Source organism: Amblyomma americanum, chromosome 3 (genome assembly GCF_052857255.1).
Source record: "Amblyomma americanum isolate KBUSLIRL-KWMA chromosome 3, ASM5285725v1, whole genome shotgun sequence".
Lineage (NCBI taxonomy): Eukaryota > Metazoa > Arthropoda > Arachnida > Ixodida > Ixodidae > Amblyomma > Amblyomma americanum.
This window is the reverse complement of record NC_135499.1, coordinates 20,230,609-20,245,610: the sequence shown is the minus strand read 5'-3', so window position 1 is coordinate 20,245,610 and position 15,002 is coordinate 20,230,609. Positions and strand designations below refer to the sequence as shown.

Genomic DNA, 15,002 nt, shown 5'->3' with positions numbered 1-15,002 from the left:
GTGGCCCTTACATGGATATTTTTCTTTTAATATTTCCTTTGGAAAAACGGTGCCGCCCTTATATGTGTGCAGTAATATTGTTCACTGGTTTCACAAATAGAACTTAATCGTAATAACTGCAAACCAACTATATTTCGAGACAGGCTTACTTAACAATGTTCCACGTGCTTCCGTTTTATATTGATAGATACTTAGGCCAGCTCATTACCTCGGCGCTAACTTGGAGAGTGCATAGTGACGCAATAATTAGCAATGCTAATCGCACATCAGGTTATTTGTGTCGTAATTTCAACAAGGCCCCATCCTCATCAAAACTACTGCTTCATAAGACCCTTGTTCGTACTAACTTCCGATCCTCCATCTGGAACCAATGCCCCTCATCTGACAGTTTTGTATTAGAACAAGTCGAGAACAACTCTGTCTGTTTTATTCAGTCAAATTACAACTGCACTGCAAGTATCACATCAGTGAAACAGAGATGATTCTTACCCAGCCTATCACAGTGAAGAAAACTTACCCGTCTGTGTCTTCCATAAAACCTACCATCATCAATCTACACGCAGTCACTATCGCTCATGCCCACAAGATTGGTTGTACGCATTGTCCCACAAGCACCTCCTTGTATTCTTTTATCCCTCATACATCTACTGGCTGAAACCGCCTTCCTGCAGACATCGTTTGCATCTCTGACTACGCTCGTTTTCGCCAGCTTTTGCTCCGTTATTTCATGCATTGCTTTAGCATTCTTCTTGCATCCTATATAGCTAAAAGTGTTTTGTTATTTTCCAAACACTTTTATCTTCATGCATTGCACTTTATGTGCTTTTGTAATTTTTGTTTCCTGTTTTTTGTTAGTTTTCACCCACTCCCCTCTGTAAAGCCATTGCGTTTGAGGGTACGACAAATAAATAAGCAAATAAATTGGTAATTCATATCCAAATATTCACTGTAACAAGATTACGCAGGAATATCACAGCAGCATCAACCAAATGGTCATTCAGCATCCCAAAGAACCACAGTGGACAAATGGACAAGATAAGGAGCCCTCATAGCAGCACCTCGGCTCTCTTGATGAGACGACACCTGTACGAAGAGAAGCTCCTTCAAAAGTATCCCACCGCCAAAACCACAAGTGGAGTGCTCTTCCACTCACATGCAACTGGCCCTGCTTCCCCGAGTAGTAGCAGTGTGATGTCAGCATCTTCTCTGGTAGATGGCTGGCTTCCCACAGCACCGTCTGCAAGCAACAGCAGGAGTCATGAGTGGACCGACTCTGGGTTTTGTCCGGCCAACAAAGTCTCACGGCAGCTAGCTCTGCCACCAATACCCCTCGTACAAAGGGAAGCCACCAACTGCAGACATGCTGCCAGTTTCTGAGCAGTGTGTGCCCCTTCTAGTCCGGAACTACTACATCAAAGCACAATCCCACTAGCAACTGCACAATACTCAAGTGAGCCTGGCATTTCCTGGCAGGTCAAACACTCTGCCTCCTGAATGACCAGCCAGAGAGGCATTTCTTTACTGTGTTCTAACTGCCAAAGTGTGGGCAATGCAACCCTAATGTCCAGCAATGGAACAATGCTCCGGCTTCTGAGTCACCGTGGTGCGTTCCACACCCACTCCTAGTTTTATACCAACAGTAATGAAGAGAACGTTTGTGCTCAGTAGAACATAGGAGCAATGCGCTCAGGATGCAACAAGCAAACGTGATGAATCACAAATCCGCAAGTTTCCCCCAACATTTCTCAGACCATAAAGGACTCACTGTAAGTGACCCCCACATAATATAAGCACAATCGTTGTGCTGTGTGTGGCATCATCATTGCATGAACTGTTTGTCAAGGCAGCCAGCATCTATCATTAGTTGTACTCCTGAGGTACCGTATTTACACGATTGTAAGTCGACTCGAATATAAGTCGACCCACCAAATCACATTTCCGAAAAATAAAAAAAAATTTCCGAGGTTTTTTATGCTTGGCTTTCAATAGTTGAACGCGATAGCATTATCCAGCAGCCGCCGTTTATCGCCAGCCGCTATCGGCTGCCGTGCACAGCCGTGCCCGTGGGCACATTCCAAAACGAAAATGTATTAGTCACTGGACTACTTGTCCACACTTGCGCCATCGTGATCGCTGCTGCGGTCCCACAACATGACGTTCTAACATCGTCGTCCAGTGAAATCCTGCACTTTGCAAATAGCCACATCACGACATAGCGTGGAACAGCTGAAAATTTTCCTCACTGCAGCTGCCACACCTGTATCACCCGTTGTGAATGTCAAACTTGCGGCCCGGCACGCAGCTGTTCGTTTCTTCAGAGAAAAAAATGGCAGCCATTTCGAATGTAGCCGTGAACGAGCGCCGGTCGTTTTACGGACCTGGAGCACTAATGATGGCTGACGAAGAACTACATTAAAAATTTGTGAAACGCGGCCGGTAGTAGTCAAATGCGTCAGAGCCAAAGAGAAACTACGCGTGAATGGAGTCGGTTCTTCCGTCAGCTACCGACACTCCCCGGCACCGCTGCCGTCCCGATGGGTGCCACCTCGATTTTAACAATGGCCCTTCCATCAACTATCAATGCTCTCTTGAGCTCCGAGAGCGCATTTGAAAGTAAAAAGAAAACTTGTTGGACGCTTGAGCTTCTCGCAGAACGTGATTGCGTTAATGGGCTGCCGCCGCTTATCAGCAACCGCAGTCAGCAGCCACGTGTGGGGTGCCAGTTTCTGCTTATCAACAGCCGCCCTCGGCCGCCGCCCATGCGCGGGGAAGGTATGCCAGTTTTGTGCATTGACATAGCTGCTCAAGGCCAGCACCAAGAGCGGTGCGATGGAGCCGCACAGCAAAAATGCAACCACGCTGTAGCATGTCCGATATCTCGTTTGTCTCGCCTTTACTTATAGTGCAGAACAGCGGCCTTTCCATCAACTATCAACGCTCCCTTGAGCGCTGAGCGCGGACTTGAAAGTAAAAAGAAAACTTGTTGGACGCTTCAGCTTCCCTTAGAAATACGATTGCGTTATCGGCCACCGCCGGTTATCAGCAACCGCAGTCAGCAGCCACGTGTGGGGTGCCAGTTTGCTGTTTATCGATAGTCGCCATCGGCCGCTGCCCGCGTGTGCGGGAAGGGGTTGCCAGTTCTGTGCGTTGACGTAGCAGCTGCTCAAGGCCAGCACCGAGAGCGATGCCACGGAGCCATGCAGCAAAAATCCAACCACGCTGTAGCATGCCTGATATATAGTTTGTCTCGCCTTTACTTATAGTGCGATGTTTTCGTTTCGATTGTAAGTTGACCCCCCCCAGTTTGGATTTTAAAATTAAAAAAAAATAGGTTGACTTACAATCGTGTAAATACGGTAAGTGCAATCCACTTATAACGATGATGAGAGAGCTGGAGAATCCAACTGTTATAATCGATTACAATAGAACCCTGCTAAGTAAACTCGGATATAGTAAAGTGAATATGCGGTCCCATTTCACTTTCCATAGACGACTCTGCATTTTTTTTTTGGTTACAGTAAAGATGAAAAAAAAAAAAGCTATAGTAAACAGCATCTGGCTGTGGCGACATATCTGAGTACCTCCTGCGAAATGATGACAATGCGGCACGCGCGAGGGCGACATGCGGAGGTAAATGCTGACCAAAGACGATAAAACGGTGCTCTTTGAGATAGCTTCACCATTAAGCTCAGAAGGCATAAGGAGAAGCCAACTTCTTAAAGTAGCTGGTGTCATGAGGTGCGGCGCACACAGGAAAAAAAGTTGAGTTGGCTATAAATGCACAAAGAAGGAGGCGCGGGTCGCTGAGAAAGGAAAGGCAGTAAAAGTGCAGGGAAGAGAAACAGGGAGGACATTTGCAGCACGGCAGTGCGAAGCACAGGGAAGTGGTGGAAAGAAACTGAGGCGCGGCAGCACTGCGTGAGTGGTACCACCGCACCTCGACTATGTCCCATGTTTAATTATTGCCCCTTAAATGACACTAAGGCTGAGGAAAATGACACCATGTTCACACATAACTTTTGTTTTCAGTTGAAGTTAGCATGGGCGGTATTATGATTAAACAAGTAGAGGAATATAAGTATTTAGGCGTCACAATTACAAACAGGCTTAAATGGACGGCGCACATTGATAACATACGCTCTTAAGCTCGTAAAAAATTAGGCTTCTTAAAACACAAATTAGGAAGATCGTCAAGTGAACTGAGAAGCAAGGCGTACAAAGCGCTACTAAGACATTCGTTGAAGTACGCTAGTATTGTGTGGGATCCTCACACAACGGTAGATATAGAAAAAATTGAAAAAATTCAGAGGCTAGCTATATCTTGTCATATATCTTGTCATATATATCTTGTCATATATATCTTGTCATATATATCTTGTCATATCCGCTTGTTTGCTGATGACTGCATTATTTATCACTCAGTCACTAATCCATTGGACCAAGAATCCCTACAGGCAGACCAAAATGATGTGCAAAACGTGTTTGAAGTTGCTGATGACGCTTGACCCTAACAAATGTAAGTATATGTCTTTTCACCACCATCGAAATCCTTTTATCTTCCAGGAAAAAATTTCTAACTCCCAGTTGACCTCGTCCAGTTATACAAATACTTAGGTATCACCATTTCTAATGATTTATCCTGGCGTTTGCATGTGACTAACCTGATATCATAGGTGAACGAAACACTAGGCTTCTTAAAACGTCACCTGCCGGATACCCCTCAACATCCGAGACTACAAGCATACATTTCGCTCATCAGAACTCATCTGGAATATGCATCGGCCATCTGGAACCCTCATCAAGCATATTTAACAAATGCCCTCGAAGCTGCACAAAACACAGCCACCAGATTCATTCACTCTTCGTACCCATATGACATTAGCATATCATCACTAAAATTGCTATCAGGTTTGTGTAATCTTTCTGCTCACCGTCGCTCTGCTACTCTTGTCTTCTTTCACAAGTTTTTTATTCAGCGGTCAGAAGAACCCCACCTCTGCGCACTCCCACCATGCAGATCCCATCGCATCGGTCACCCGCTTCAAGTTCCCCACCATACTGCTGCCATAACATGCCTATCAACGTTTATGACTGCTGTCAACGCCTGCACCATGCAATTCCCACCCTTTATATAGTAACACCCCACTGGGGCGTCTTCAAGGAAAATAAAGTGATGTGCTGTGATGAGTGAGAAAACATCAAACTTTCAGACGAATTTTGGAGGTAAACACCTTCCCAGTGGCCAGTATCCTATCATATCCGTTCTTTCGACGATAACTTTATCATTGTATATGGTTTATTTTAACATAGGGGCAATAAAAGAATTGATAAATGCAAAGAATTTGATCGTTACAAGAGATCATTATATCTAGTATCAAAAGTGAATTTCACTGTACCCACTTTTTGCTTTTTCTACCGTCTGCCTGTGGACCGCATCAAGACCTATGCCGTGGTGTTACTGTCATTTATCCACTGCAGCCTGCCTGTACCCTGCTGCAATACATTGCTCCATGTCTCTTTGAGACCCCAAAGGGAATGAGGCCCCACCTTGCAGGCAAGTGGTGCTGCCGGCAGCCAGTCGGTGAGGCCGTCCAACACGAGCTTCAGCAGGGCCGCTGCCACAGGCACACTGTCAGCTGAATGAGCCTCCGCCGCACGCTTCAGCAGCAGGTGCATGAGCAGGCAGCCAAGCTCAGGTGCTGCATTTGATGCACATTGCTGATCCCACTCTTCTCAGTGGCAGGATGGACTGGTGCCCATGTCATATAAACAACATTCAACAACAAAACATGATCACCAGTGATATGCCTCAAGCAAACCCAAATGGTGCATACATCAAGAAGGAGCGTTACATTGTTCAAACAGAAATTTCTGTACTCCTTATCAGACCTCTATTTATTAATTCATTTATTCGTTACCTACAGCACCTGTGAGGCCTTAGAGTAGCAGTGTTTTACAGAGATTTTACACATAACAAATTGACTATTGTCTGTTTTGCTGAGTGATAGCATTGTACTAGCACACTTTTTTCTCACCCATTTGGTGGTGCCTGTAATCTGCGAACACCACTGATGAGACTTAAATTTAGTTATGTTTACTCTGAACACTGTACAACATGGAGTTAATTAAGGCAGGGGTCCCACTCCGGCCAAGTGAATGCTCCATTTTCAGCTACGATCGCAACAGCATTCTGAGCATTTTTCTGGGTCAATTAGCACAACGCAATTGAAAGCTTAATGTACACTCCATGAATCAATGCACACCACTACAGTGCACCTGCATTAGCAACTGCAGCCCTGGTATAACAACGCCTTGCGACAGTTAGCAAACAGAAAGAAGCGCCTCTATCGCGCGGCCAAGCACACAAATTCTGTAGAAAAATCGGAAACGTACAGCAAATGCCTACATGAATACATTAGCATACTACGACGTTCTAAAAATAAATTTTTTCACGAAGATCTTGAAAACATTATGCGCGTTAACCCCCAAAAGTTCTGGAATCTGGTCACCCCGTGCAAAAGCCGTACTCAAAACATTTCTTTGGTTAACCATGATGGCTTACATGTTCCTGATATTGAGCGCGCAGATGTCATGAATTCATATTTCTCCTCCGTGTTCACCCACGAACCTGCACTTGGTATTCCCCCAATACCTGCCACTAATTTTTCCCAAATGCCACGTTTTTATAACCCATGAGGGTATCGCTAAACTCATCGACAACCTTAAGTTGTCAAGCGCTCCTGGGCCAGACAACATAACTGCCAAAATATTGAAGGGCACCGTGAGCATTTCTAGCCGTATTTTGCACATTATTTTTCAGCAGTCTGTTTCAAACGGCGAAATACCAAATGATTGGAAAACTAGTAAGGTAACCCCAGTATTTAAGGCAGGCAATCGATCCGATCCTTCTAATTACCGCCCAATTTCATTAACACCTATCCATGCAAGCTACTGGAGCACATTTTATATTCGCAGATCGCATCACACCTCGACAATAACGCTTTCTTTTATGAAAAACAGCATGGTTTTAGATCAGGCCATTCTTGCAAGTCCCAGCTTTTTTAATTCACCACAGACCTTCACTTAAACTTAGATTCTTCCTTCCAAACTGACGTCATTTACCTAGACTTCTCCAAAGCCTTCGATCGCGTTCCACATCAGCGTTTAATGGCAAAACTGTCCTGCCTCCACATCAACCCTTTAATCTTGTCATGGATTGACTGCTTTCTCCGCGAACGCTCACAATATACAGTAATAGAGAACCACAGATCGCAAAATACTAGTCATCTCTGGTGTCCCCCAGGGATCGGTGCTGGGACCACTCCTTTTTCTGATATTTATAAATGATCTTCCTAATGCCATATCATCTTGTATTCGCCTCTTCGCAGACGATTGCGTCCTTTACCGCCGCATATCTACTCCCGATGATCACACTCTGCTTCAACGCGACCTAAATCTCATAGAAACCTGGTGTACGTCATGGCTTATGCAACTGAACATTTCCAAATGTAAGTTCATGCATGTATCAAGAAAGCGAAATAACCTCAGCTATCCGTATTCATTAAATTCTACACCACTCTCTGAAACAGAATCATACAGGTATCTTGGAATCATCGTGAACAACAAACTAATATGGTCTGAGCACATTGCAAAACTTTGTACAGATGCTTCCAAGTTGCTTGGGTTTATCAGACGATCCCTCACTTTTTCACCCCGTTCTATCCGTCAACTCGCCTACGTAACATTCATCCGTTCGAAACTCGAATATGCCTCGGCGATCTGGAATCCCCATCAGAAATATCTAATCGATCAGCTTGAAGCCATCCAAAATCGCGCAGCCCGTTTTATCACATCGCAGTATGACAGACGACACAGTATAACTCTTATCAAGGCATCCCTTGATCTTCAACCCCTGGCACTTCGGCGTAAAATTTCACAGCTTTGCCTATTTCACAAATTGTACCATATTGTAACGTGCTTCCACAGAACCTCGACGGAAGCAGCAGAAGATGAAGGACTGACCCGCGGAGAAAGAGGAAGAAAAAGAGAGAGCTGAAGGACGCTGCTAGGCTTCCTGCTTCCATCCTGCTTCGACCGGTCCCCTCTTTGAATAAACCCCCGTGCGTGCAAAGCACGTAACAATATCTTCCCACAGCTAAGAAACTCTGTATTACACCTGCCGCTTCGCACCTTACGCCGACTTTTCAATTCTTTAAGTTTGCAGCGCATACATGGCTCCACAAACTCATTTAATAAATCCTTTTTACCTAGCTCCATTACATTGTGAAATGACTTACCCGATTCCATAGTTACTGAAGTAGAACCTAATAAATTCAGGCACTTATTAACAGCACATTTTAAGGGCTGAGATATTCTGCCGTGTTTTTGAATGTGTATGCGTCTGTTTTTTGTTTTTTTGTTTTTTCCAAGTTCTTGAGCCGCTGTGTCATTATTAGTGTTGATGCTTGTAATGATGTTAATGTTTACAAGAACCCTGCACTTTGTATTGATTTTTGTTGTACCATTGTATATGTAACGACTACTCCCCCCCTTATGTAATGCCCTAAACCAAGGGCCTTTAAGGGTAAATAAATGATGATGATGATGATGAGGTAGTACTGCAGATGACGAAGTTGGTATTTTCATTGATATGACCTCCTTCAAAGAATAATTCTGAAGAAGTTACTTCTCTCAGGACAGTTTTGTTTTGCCCACAAATAGAATATATGTTTATCTAGTATCATATGGTCTCAGAATGTTTGTTCACTGAATTGTGTTTGATCGGCAGCCTTTAAAATACTGCAAAAATTGGCTCTTTTGGCATGAATATCTGCTGTGTATCGGGATGCACAGCGTCAATATTTTGCCACTTGGGGCACACATCATATTGTGAAATGTGCGAAGTTTAATCAACTTATTTTCATTAGTTCATTTATAATTGCCTTTTCAATCTGAAGATTTTTGTAATACTCCCTCATGGTCTTAAGACTGGAAAAGCAATTAAAAATGAAATAATGAACATAGGTTGATTAAATTTCACACACTTCACTAGAATATTGTCTGCCCCAAGTGGTAAAAATATTGTGCGAATCTTTCCAGTGTTTGTTCATTCTTCAAAGCTGCTGCCACACAGCTTTATCACTTCGTCGGAGTAGATTCTACCATGTTACAGAATGTTCTAGAAACTTTACACGCTTTATCTCGGAAGTTCGCTATCAGCTTTAAATTGAGCATTTTGTAATTGAGCATTCTTAAAAAAAAAAAAATTGGCTGTGATTTAGCTCTGGTTAAACCTGGAGCGGCGCGAGAGCTACATCTGGCCGAGTGGAACTCGCTCGGTCGAATTGCAAAGTCAGTCTTTCGCCGCTCCGTTTCGCTGGGCGTTCTTTCTTCATCTTCGTCCCTGGACGTGGATTCACTCTCTCCCCCCTCTCCACTAACCCCCCCCCCCCCCCCCCCCCCCCCCACAACTTAACTGAGCCAGTCGACACCTCCAGGGAGAGCAGCCTGAGTTCGGGACCCTGCCGGACCGCACCAGACAGCGAAGAGACGCTGCTACAAGCACCGCTACCTCGCCAAATATGTCAATCCTGATCACACTGCAACAGCCACGAGTGCCACCAACTTTCAATGGATTCTTAGAATATGTTGTACTTACCAATACAGACACAACCACCGTGTGACCATGCCGAACTAAGGCAGAAACCAAATCAATTATAGGATGACTATGCAATTTCGTACATGACAGCTTTTGCTCCCTGACAACAGGCCTCTCAGTCTTTAAAATGAGCAACCCCAAAAACAAAAGGTGTACACTGCAACACGTGAAGTGCACAAACCTGACTGCCATTATGGCCAACACTGAACAGGATGAGGAGGAAAGCAGAGTGGAGAGGGGAAGAGGAGGATTGATGAAGCGTGAGGGAGAGTGGAGGACAAAAAGCTGAGCAAGTTGGTGAAAATTCATACTGCAACAGCACGAAAGACTGAGACAAAGAATGAGACAAGACAAACGTTGTGCTATGTTTTGTCTTGCCTCGTTTTTTGTCTGTCTTTTGCGGTGTTGCAGTATGAGGGAGATACCGTAAAAACCGGACTATAGGTCGGACCGGAATATAGGTCGACCCCCTAACTAGCCTATTCTAAAAATGAAAAAGATCTTTTTCAATGGGAAAAGTACCGAAAGACATCCTTACTTTGAAACAAATGCGACTCGAGAGGTTGCACAATGGTGACAGTATTTAATTTCATTTAAATGCTGCTTGTATGTACACCCGGCAAATTTTTTAACAATATCGCGCACCAATCGGCCCGCGTGTTTGTTTCTGGCACAGGCAAGTACGGCGCCGTAGAGCAAAGCCCTCCTCTTCATGAATCGCCGCAACCAGAATGGCGAGCCTTTGAACTGCGCCCTCGTGAGTCTAGAGGCACGCGCGATCTCTGCTGCTTTCACGCGGATGCATTCGGCAGTCACAGGCAGCGATCTTGCTCGCAGCGCAACGTTTCCTTCCTATTCTCGATACACTACGGTCTGCCCACGAAATGTTTTCTTCTGGTTGCTGCAAGTTGTAATACGCAGCTTCTGCCTCCGCCAGTACTGAATGCTCTTTTCGGATACTCCAAATTCGCGCTGTGCCGCCAGGTTCCCGTGAGCTTACTCGTACTCAATCGTGTTTTTCTTGAAGGCGACGGTAAATTGCCGTTACCTTCCGCTTTGCATCTACTGAAACGCAATATGGCGGCACTGCTGCTGATGGCGATGGTGATGGAGGCTGCTGACTTCAGCCACCCATTGTTGCAAGACTTCCGTATTTTTTCCGCCAATGACCATTATATAAGACGGGGGTCGACTTTTCACCATGGTTTATTGAAAAAAAGTTCGACCTATATTCCGGTTTTTACGGTAGGTGCCTTGCAAGTGACGCTCCCTGCTGCTGACTTTTAAGCCAGCTTTACCAGTGTGCATCATGCTTGCAACCAGTGACCAAAGGTAATGTACCGCACTTGTTAACAAGCAGTATGCCTGCTCCGCTGCGTATTAGCAAATATTATATGTGTTAACATCTTTTGTAATCACTTTTGACAATAAACTTTGATTTAATTTGACGCTAGATAGTATGTCAAACAAAAATTGCACAGATATTTTTTCAGCAAGTGTGCTTATGGGCTTGAAATGGTTATGAATAGCATCTGCAGGCTTTGATGTAAGCTGCTGACAGTGTCACACTTCTCTCAAAGAGTACAGTAGTTCCTTTGCAAAACATCAGGATGAATGCGGCTCAAGTATAATGCATTAGTCAGAGGCAGTGCAGCAACATGATGCAGTGATGTCAAACACCCAACATGTTACAGGATGAGTGCCAGGCATCACAATCACACCGAACCAAGACTTGGCAGTGGTGATAGATTTTTATGACGCAAGAGATGCTTAGTGCCAGAGGCATGTAGGTCTGCCATGAGGTCGAACTTTTGCCTCACCGTAGTTAGAGGACTGCTGGATGAAGGTAATGGCTGTCCGGCATGTCTGGTCAAAGCCTTCTAGGTGGCGACCCAGCACGCCAGTCTCCAGCGGGCTGGCCAGGGATGCTGGGAAGGCAGTTGTTATAATCAGTCTCATCACAAAAGAACTAATGAGGCGTGTGACAGTCTTTAGATCAGGATGTGATCTAATCATTAGGGGTGTGTGAATATTCAAGATTTTGTATATGAATTGAAAATGTTTTTGATATTTGGTTCGTAATCACGATATTGATATTCAAGAATTTCTGAATATTCAAAAATTCCCAAATACTTGCCAGCGATTGTATACTGCATGGACTTTCATAAACTCCACCAGGGCAAAACCATAACATCTGGGCAAATTATCTGACGATCAAGCTTGAGGTTCCCGGAAAACAATACAAAGGTCCTGTTCCCTTCCTTCTCTGTCGTTTAGCAAATGGACCGTTCGCATTCCGACGCCGCTGGGCTTGGCCTTGTGCAAAATTCTGGAAGTGGACTTTCCAACATATCACGTGCTGCAAACAAGATGGTCGGAAACCCGCTTCAAGCAGTCTCAACGCAAAAGCGCATTTTTTAATCCTTCCGTAACACGCTACATACTTAATGCCCACACCCCTGTTGGCAAGCCAAAAATAGCTTGGCCGCGCAGTTTCGGTTTCCGAGCTTTGCTGCTGCCTGCGGCGATGGCAGCTGTCGGCCCACGCATTCGCTCATCATCAGAACCCAGCTACCCTCACTATTCTGACGCCATTGTGTGTTCCCTTAACTTACATCTGCATAGTTCTTCAAGCACACCGAATCTGTGCGTTTTGTGTTTGTGCGATGGAGCTTCCTCATAAGGCTTCACCGCACTTTCGGCACTTCTTTTTTTCGGGAGGCTCGGGGCAATTTATAAATCAACCTTCATATAATTCTGGCATTTCTTCCAGTCCCTTGAAGTCCGAATTAATAAGATTTTACCAGGCATCATGTTATTTTACCAGGCATCATGTTGCCATCAGCGAGAGCTTCCAGAAGTCAGCTCTTAAACCAGCCAAGGTCAAGAAAGAAGCCCTCAGGCTGTGTGAAAATTCCTCCCTTCTTGGGCTAGCCACATCCATAACAAAAGCAAGTGGATCTTGCCTGGAAATGTTCTTCACAGCAAAGACTCACAAGGACGGAATTCCCTTCCGTGTCATCATTTCAGAACGTGGAATTTGGCAATTGTCCTTGAGGCATTTTCTGCAAAGATTCTTGACCTTACTGAAGGTCGACGACCCTTACCTTGTGCGAAAGACCTCCGATGTTTCGGATAACCTCCGGGAGCTATGTCCGTCATCAGTGAGTGGTTTCTCAGTACATGTCAAGGATTTATATTATTCCCTGCCACATGGTGACATTCTAAAAGTAGTTAACGAAGGCATCGATGAGTTCGGCACCGTTCATGTTTAACGGAATAATGGCGCAGATCAAGTGACAGGACAGCAGGAGAGCACAAACACACACAAGCGCCAATGGCGCTTGTGTGTGTTTGTACTTTTTTGCTGTCCTGTCACTTGATCTGCGCCATTATTCCGTTAAGCATGTCTGACCAACTTGCCCAATCCTTTACGGCACCGTTCAGTTCCAGAATGCGTGTGGCACTAACGCAGAAACATTCCTGGACCTTTTAAAATGTTACCTGCAGTCGTCCTTGGTTGCCTTTGAAAGTGACATTTACACCCAGAAAAAAGGAGTGTGCACTGGTTCCTGCCTAGCCCCTGTGCTAAGTGACCTCGTTTTAGCATACCACGACAGGAACCTCGTAAGACGGCTTAGCACTTTAAGGACCACCCAGTTTCTGGTACGTTGACGATTACCTCATCCTGTTCGACTGTCAGCCAGGGGATCATACCACTGACCCTGTGAACCTCATCTGTGATAGCTTTGAAGCAACCATCTCAGGCTTGACCTTGACAAGGGAAACTTCCCACAGACAACCAGTTGAGATTCCTGGATCTAGTTTTGACTTTTGACCCACACCACCTATGCTGGAAGTAAGCAACCCCCTTCTAAAAAATGTCCTGTACCTTTAAAGTGTGTGCACTCAAAGGTAGTTAAATGCAGTATCGCCATAGCAGCAATGAGAGATGCACTCAAAAGATCATGCCCTCATCAAGTTGGTGCCAGCTTTGCATCCCAAACCATGAAGCTGGAATTGGCAGGTTTTCCCATGACCTTCCTCATGTATCTGGCAGAGGTGCTCCTGGCAGAATTCCGGAAAGAAAAATTGAAGCGCGACCATTCAGAGGATGACAAAAAGAAGACTGTCACAATTTCATACGTGCATTCTGTTTCGCATCGGCTAAAGAAGGCATCAGAGTCATGTTTTCAGCACCAAACAAGCTCAGCGGCCTATGCCGAAAAGTGAGCGAGAAAGAAAATGAAAAGATATCATGGGTCAAAAAACATGAAACCCGCTTTGTTGACTGCAAGATTGGAGTCGTTTATGAGATTCCGCTAACCTGTGGCCGCACGTACGTCGGTCAGACAGGCCGTGGCCTCAATGACCGGCTGCGTGAACACGCAAATTCCATAAGAACTGGAACAGGCAGCAATTTGACATTGCACTGCAAGAAATGCAAAAGCTGTAAACCAAAACTGCACAAAATGCGCGTTCTACACAGGTACAAAGAAAAAGAAGCAAGAGAAATCTTCGAGGCATTTGTGGAGACGTGCGTCAGCACACCATCGATCACCCTCCTCCAGAAGGAATTGTCATACCTGAAATCTTGAGTTCCCTTTCCGAGATTAGTGTCCGACCTTTTTTAATTTCCTTTTTGTTTTGCATCCTGCTAAATGACTTGGTGTTCTATCTTTTCTCCCTTCGACAGTATTTATTGCACGCGCAAATAAAACCGTTTTCAGTTGGTAGTGTCAGCGCTGTGTTTGTCTTTCTTCTGTCGTCCATGCATTTTTTGCGCTGCATATTTTCTTTTTCCCTTACCAAGCACCGCAGTTTCATGAAAACACCTGCAGTTTCACCAAATTATGAAGCCACACCAACTCGCCCAGTTCAGCATCCTCTGCGCTTGCCGCATTGACAGTGAGGGACCATCAAGAGAGCGAGAAGGAGCAACGTGGACGCAGATATGAACGTCAGTGTGCCCGTGCGTTTTCTATAATCGCAACCATGAAAATCGGGAATGCGCTAGAATCGGGTAATTACGGTTAGTAACAGAGTCAGACGTCAGACAATGTGGTTAAGACCTGCTGCGGCCAAATGGGCTGGGTTGGATAATGCGTCGCACTACTAGAGGGAGCAAAGGAGGGAGACTCACCCAAGGACACGCCCTCCATGGCGCTCTGCCAGCCGGGGTCCACGGGCAGCTGGAGCAGCCTCAGCAGCACACACAGGCACTCACGCCGTAGGTTGTCACTGTCGCATCCTGTCACACGTCCACAGAGAATGACATCATGCCATCAGAGAACACTACTAGCACATTAAACGCCCCTCTGCAGCTACCTCTGATGTAGCACAG

General features: G+C 45.2%; 1 protein-coding gene across 9 annotated transcripts in view; it reads right to left on the bottom strand.

The window, feature by feature from the left end:
* Positions 1 to 15,002, bottom strand: part of LOC144124469 (telomere-associated protein RIF1-like) — a 395,573-nt gene that overhangs the window by 265,861 nt on the left and 114,710 nt on the right. For all 9 annotated transcript variants that reach the window (XM_077657148.1, XM_077657150.1, XM_077657155.1 and 6 more), the window contains 4 exons: positions 14,802 to 14,909; positions 11,479 to 11,586; positions 5,548 to 5,699; positions 1,154 to 1,237 (listed from right to left, as the gene is read on the bottom strand). In XM_077657148.1, the coding sequence (XP_077513274.1) occupies positions 1,154 to 1,237; positions 5,548 to 5,699; positions 11,479 to 11,586; positions 14,802 to 14,909 (452 nt within the window). The remainder of the gene's footprint in view (positions 1 to 1,153; positions 1,238 to 5,547; positions 5,700 to 11,478; positions 11,587 to 14,801; positions 14,910 to 15,002) is intronic.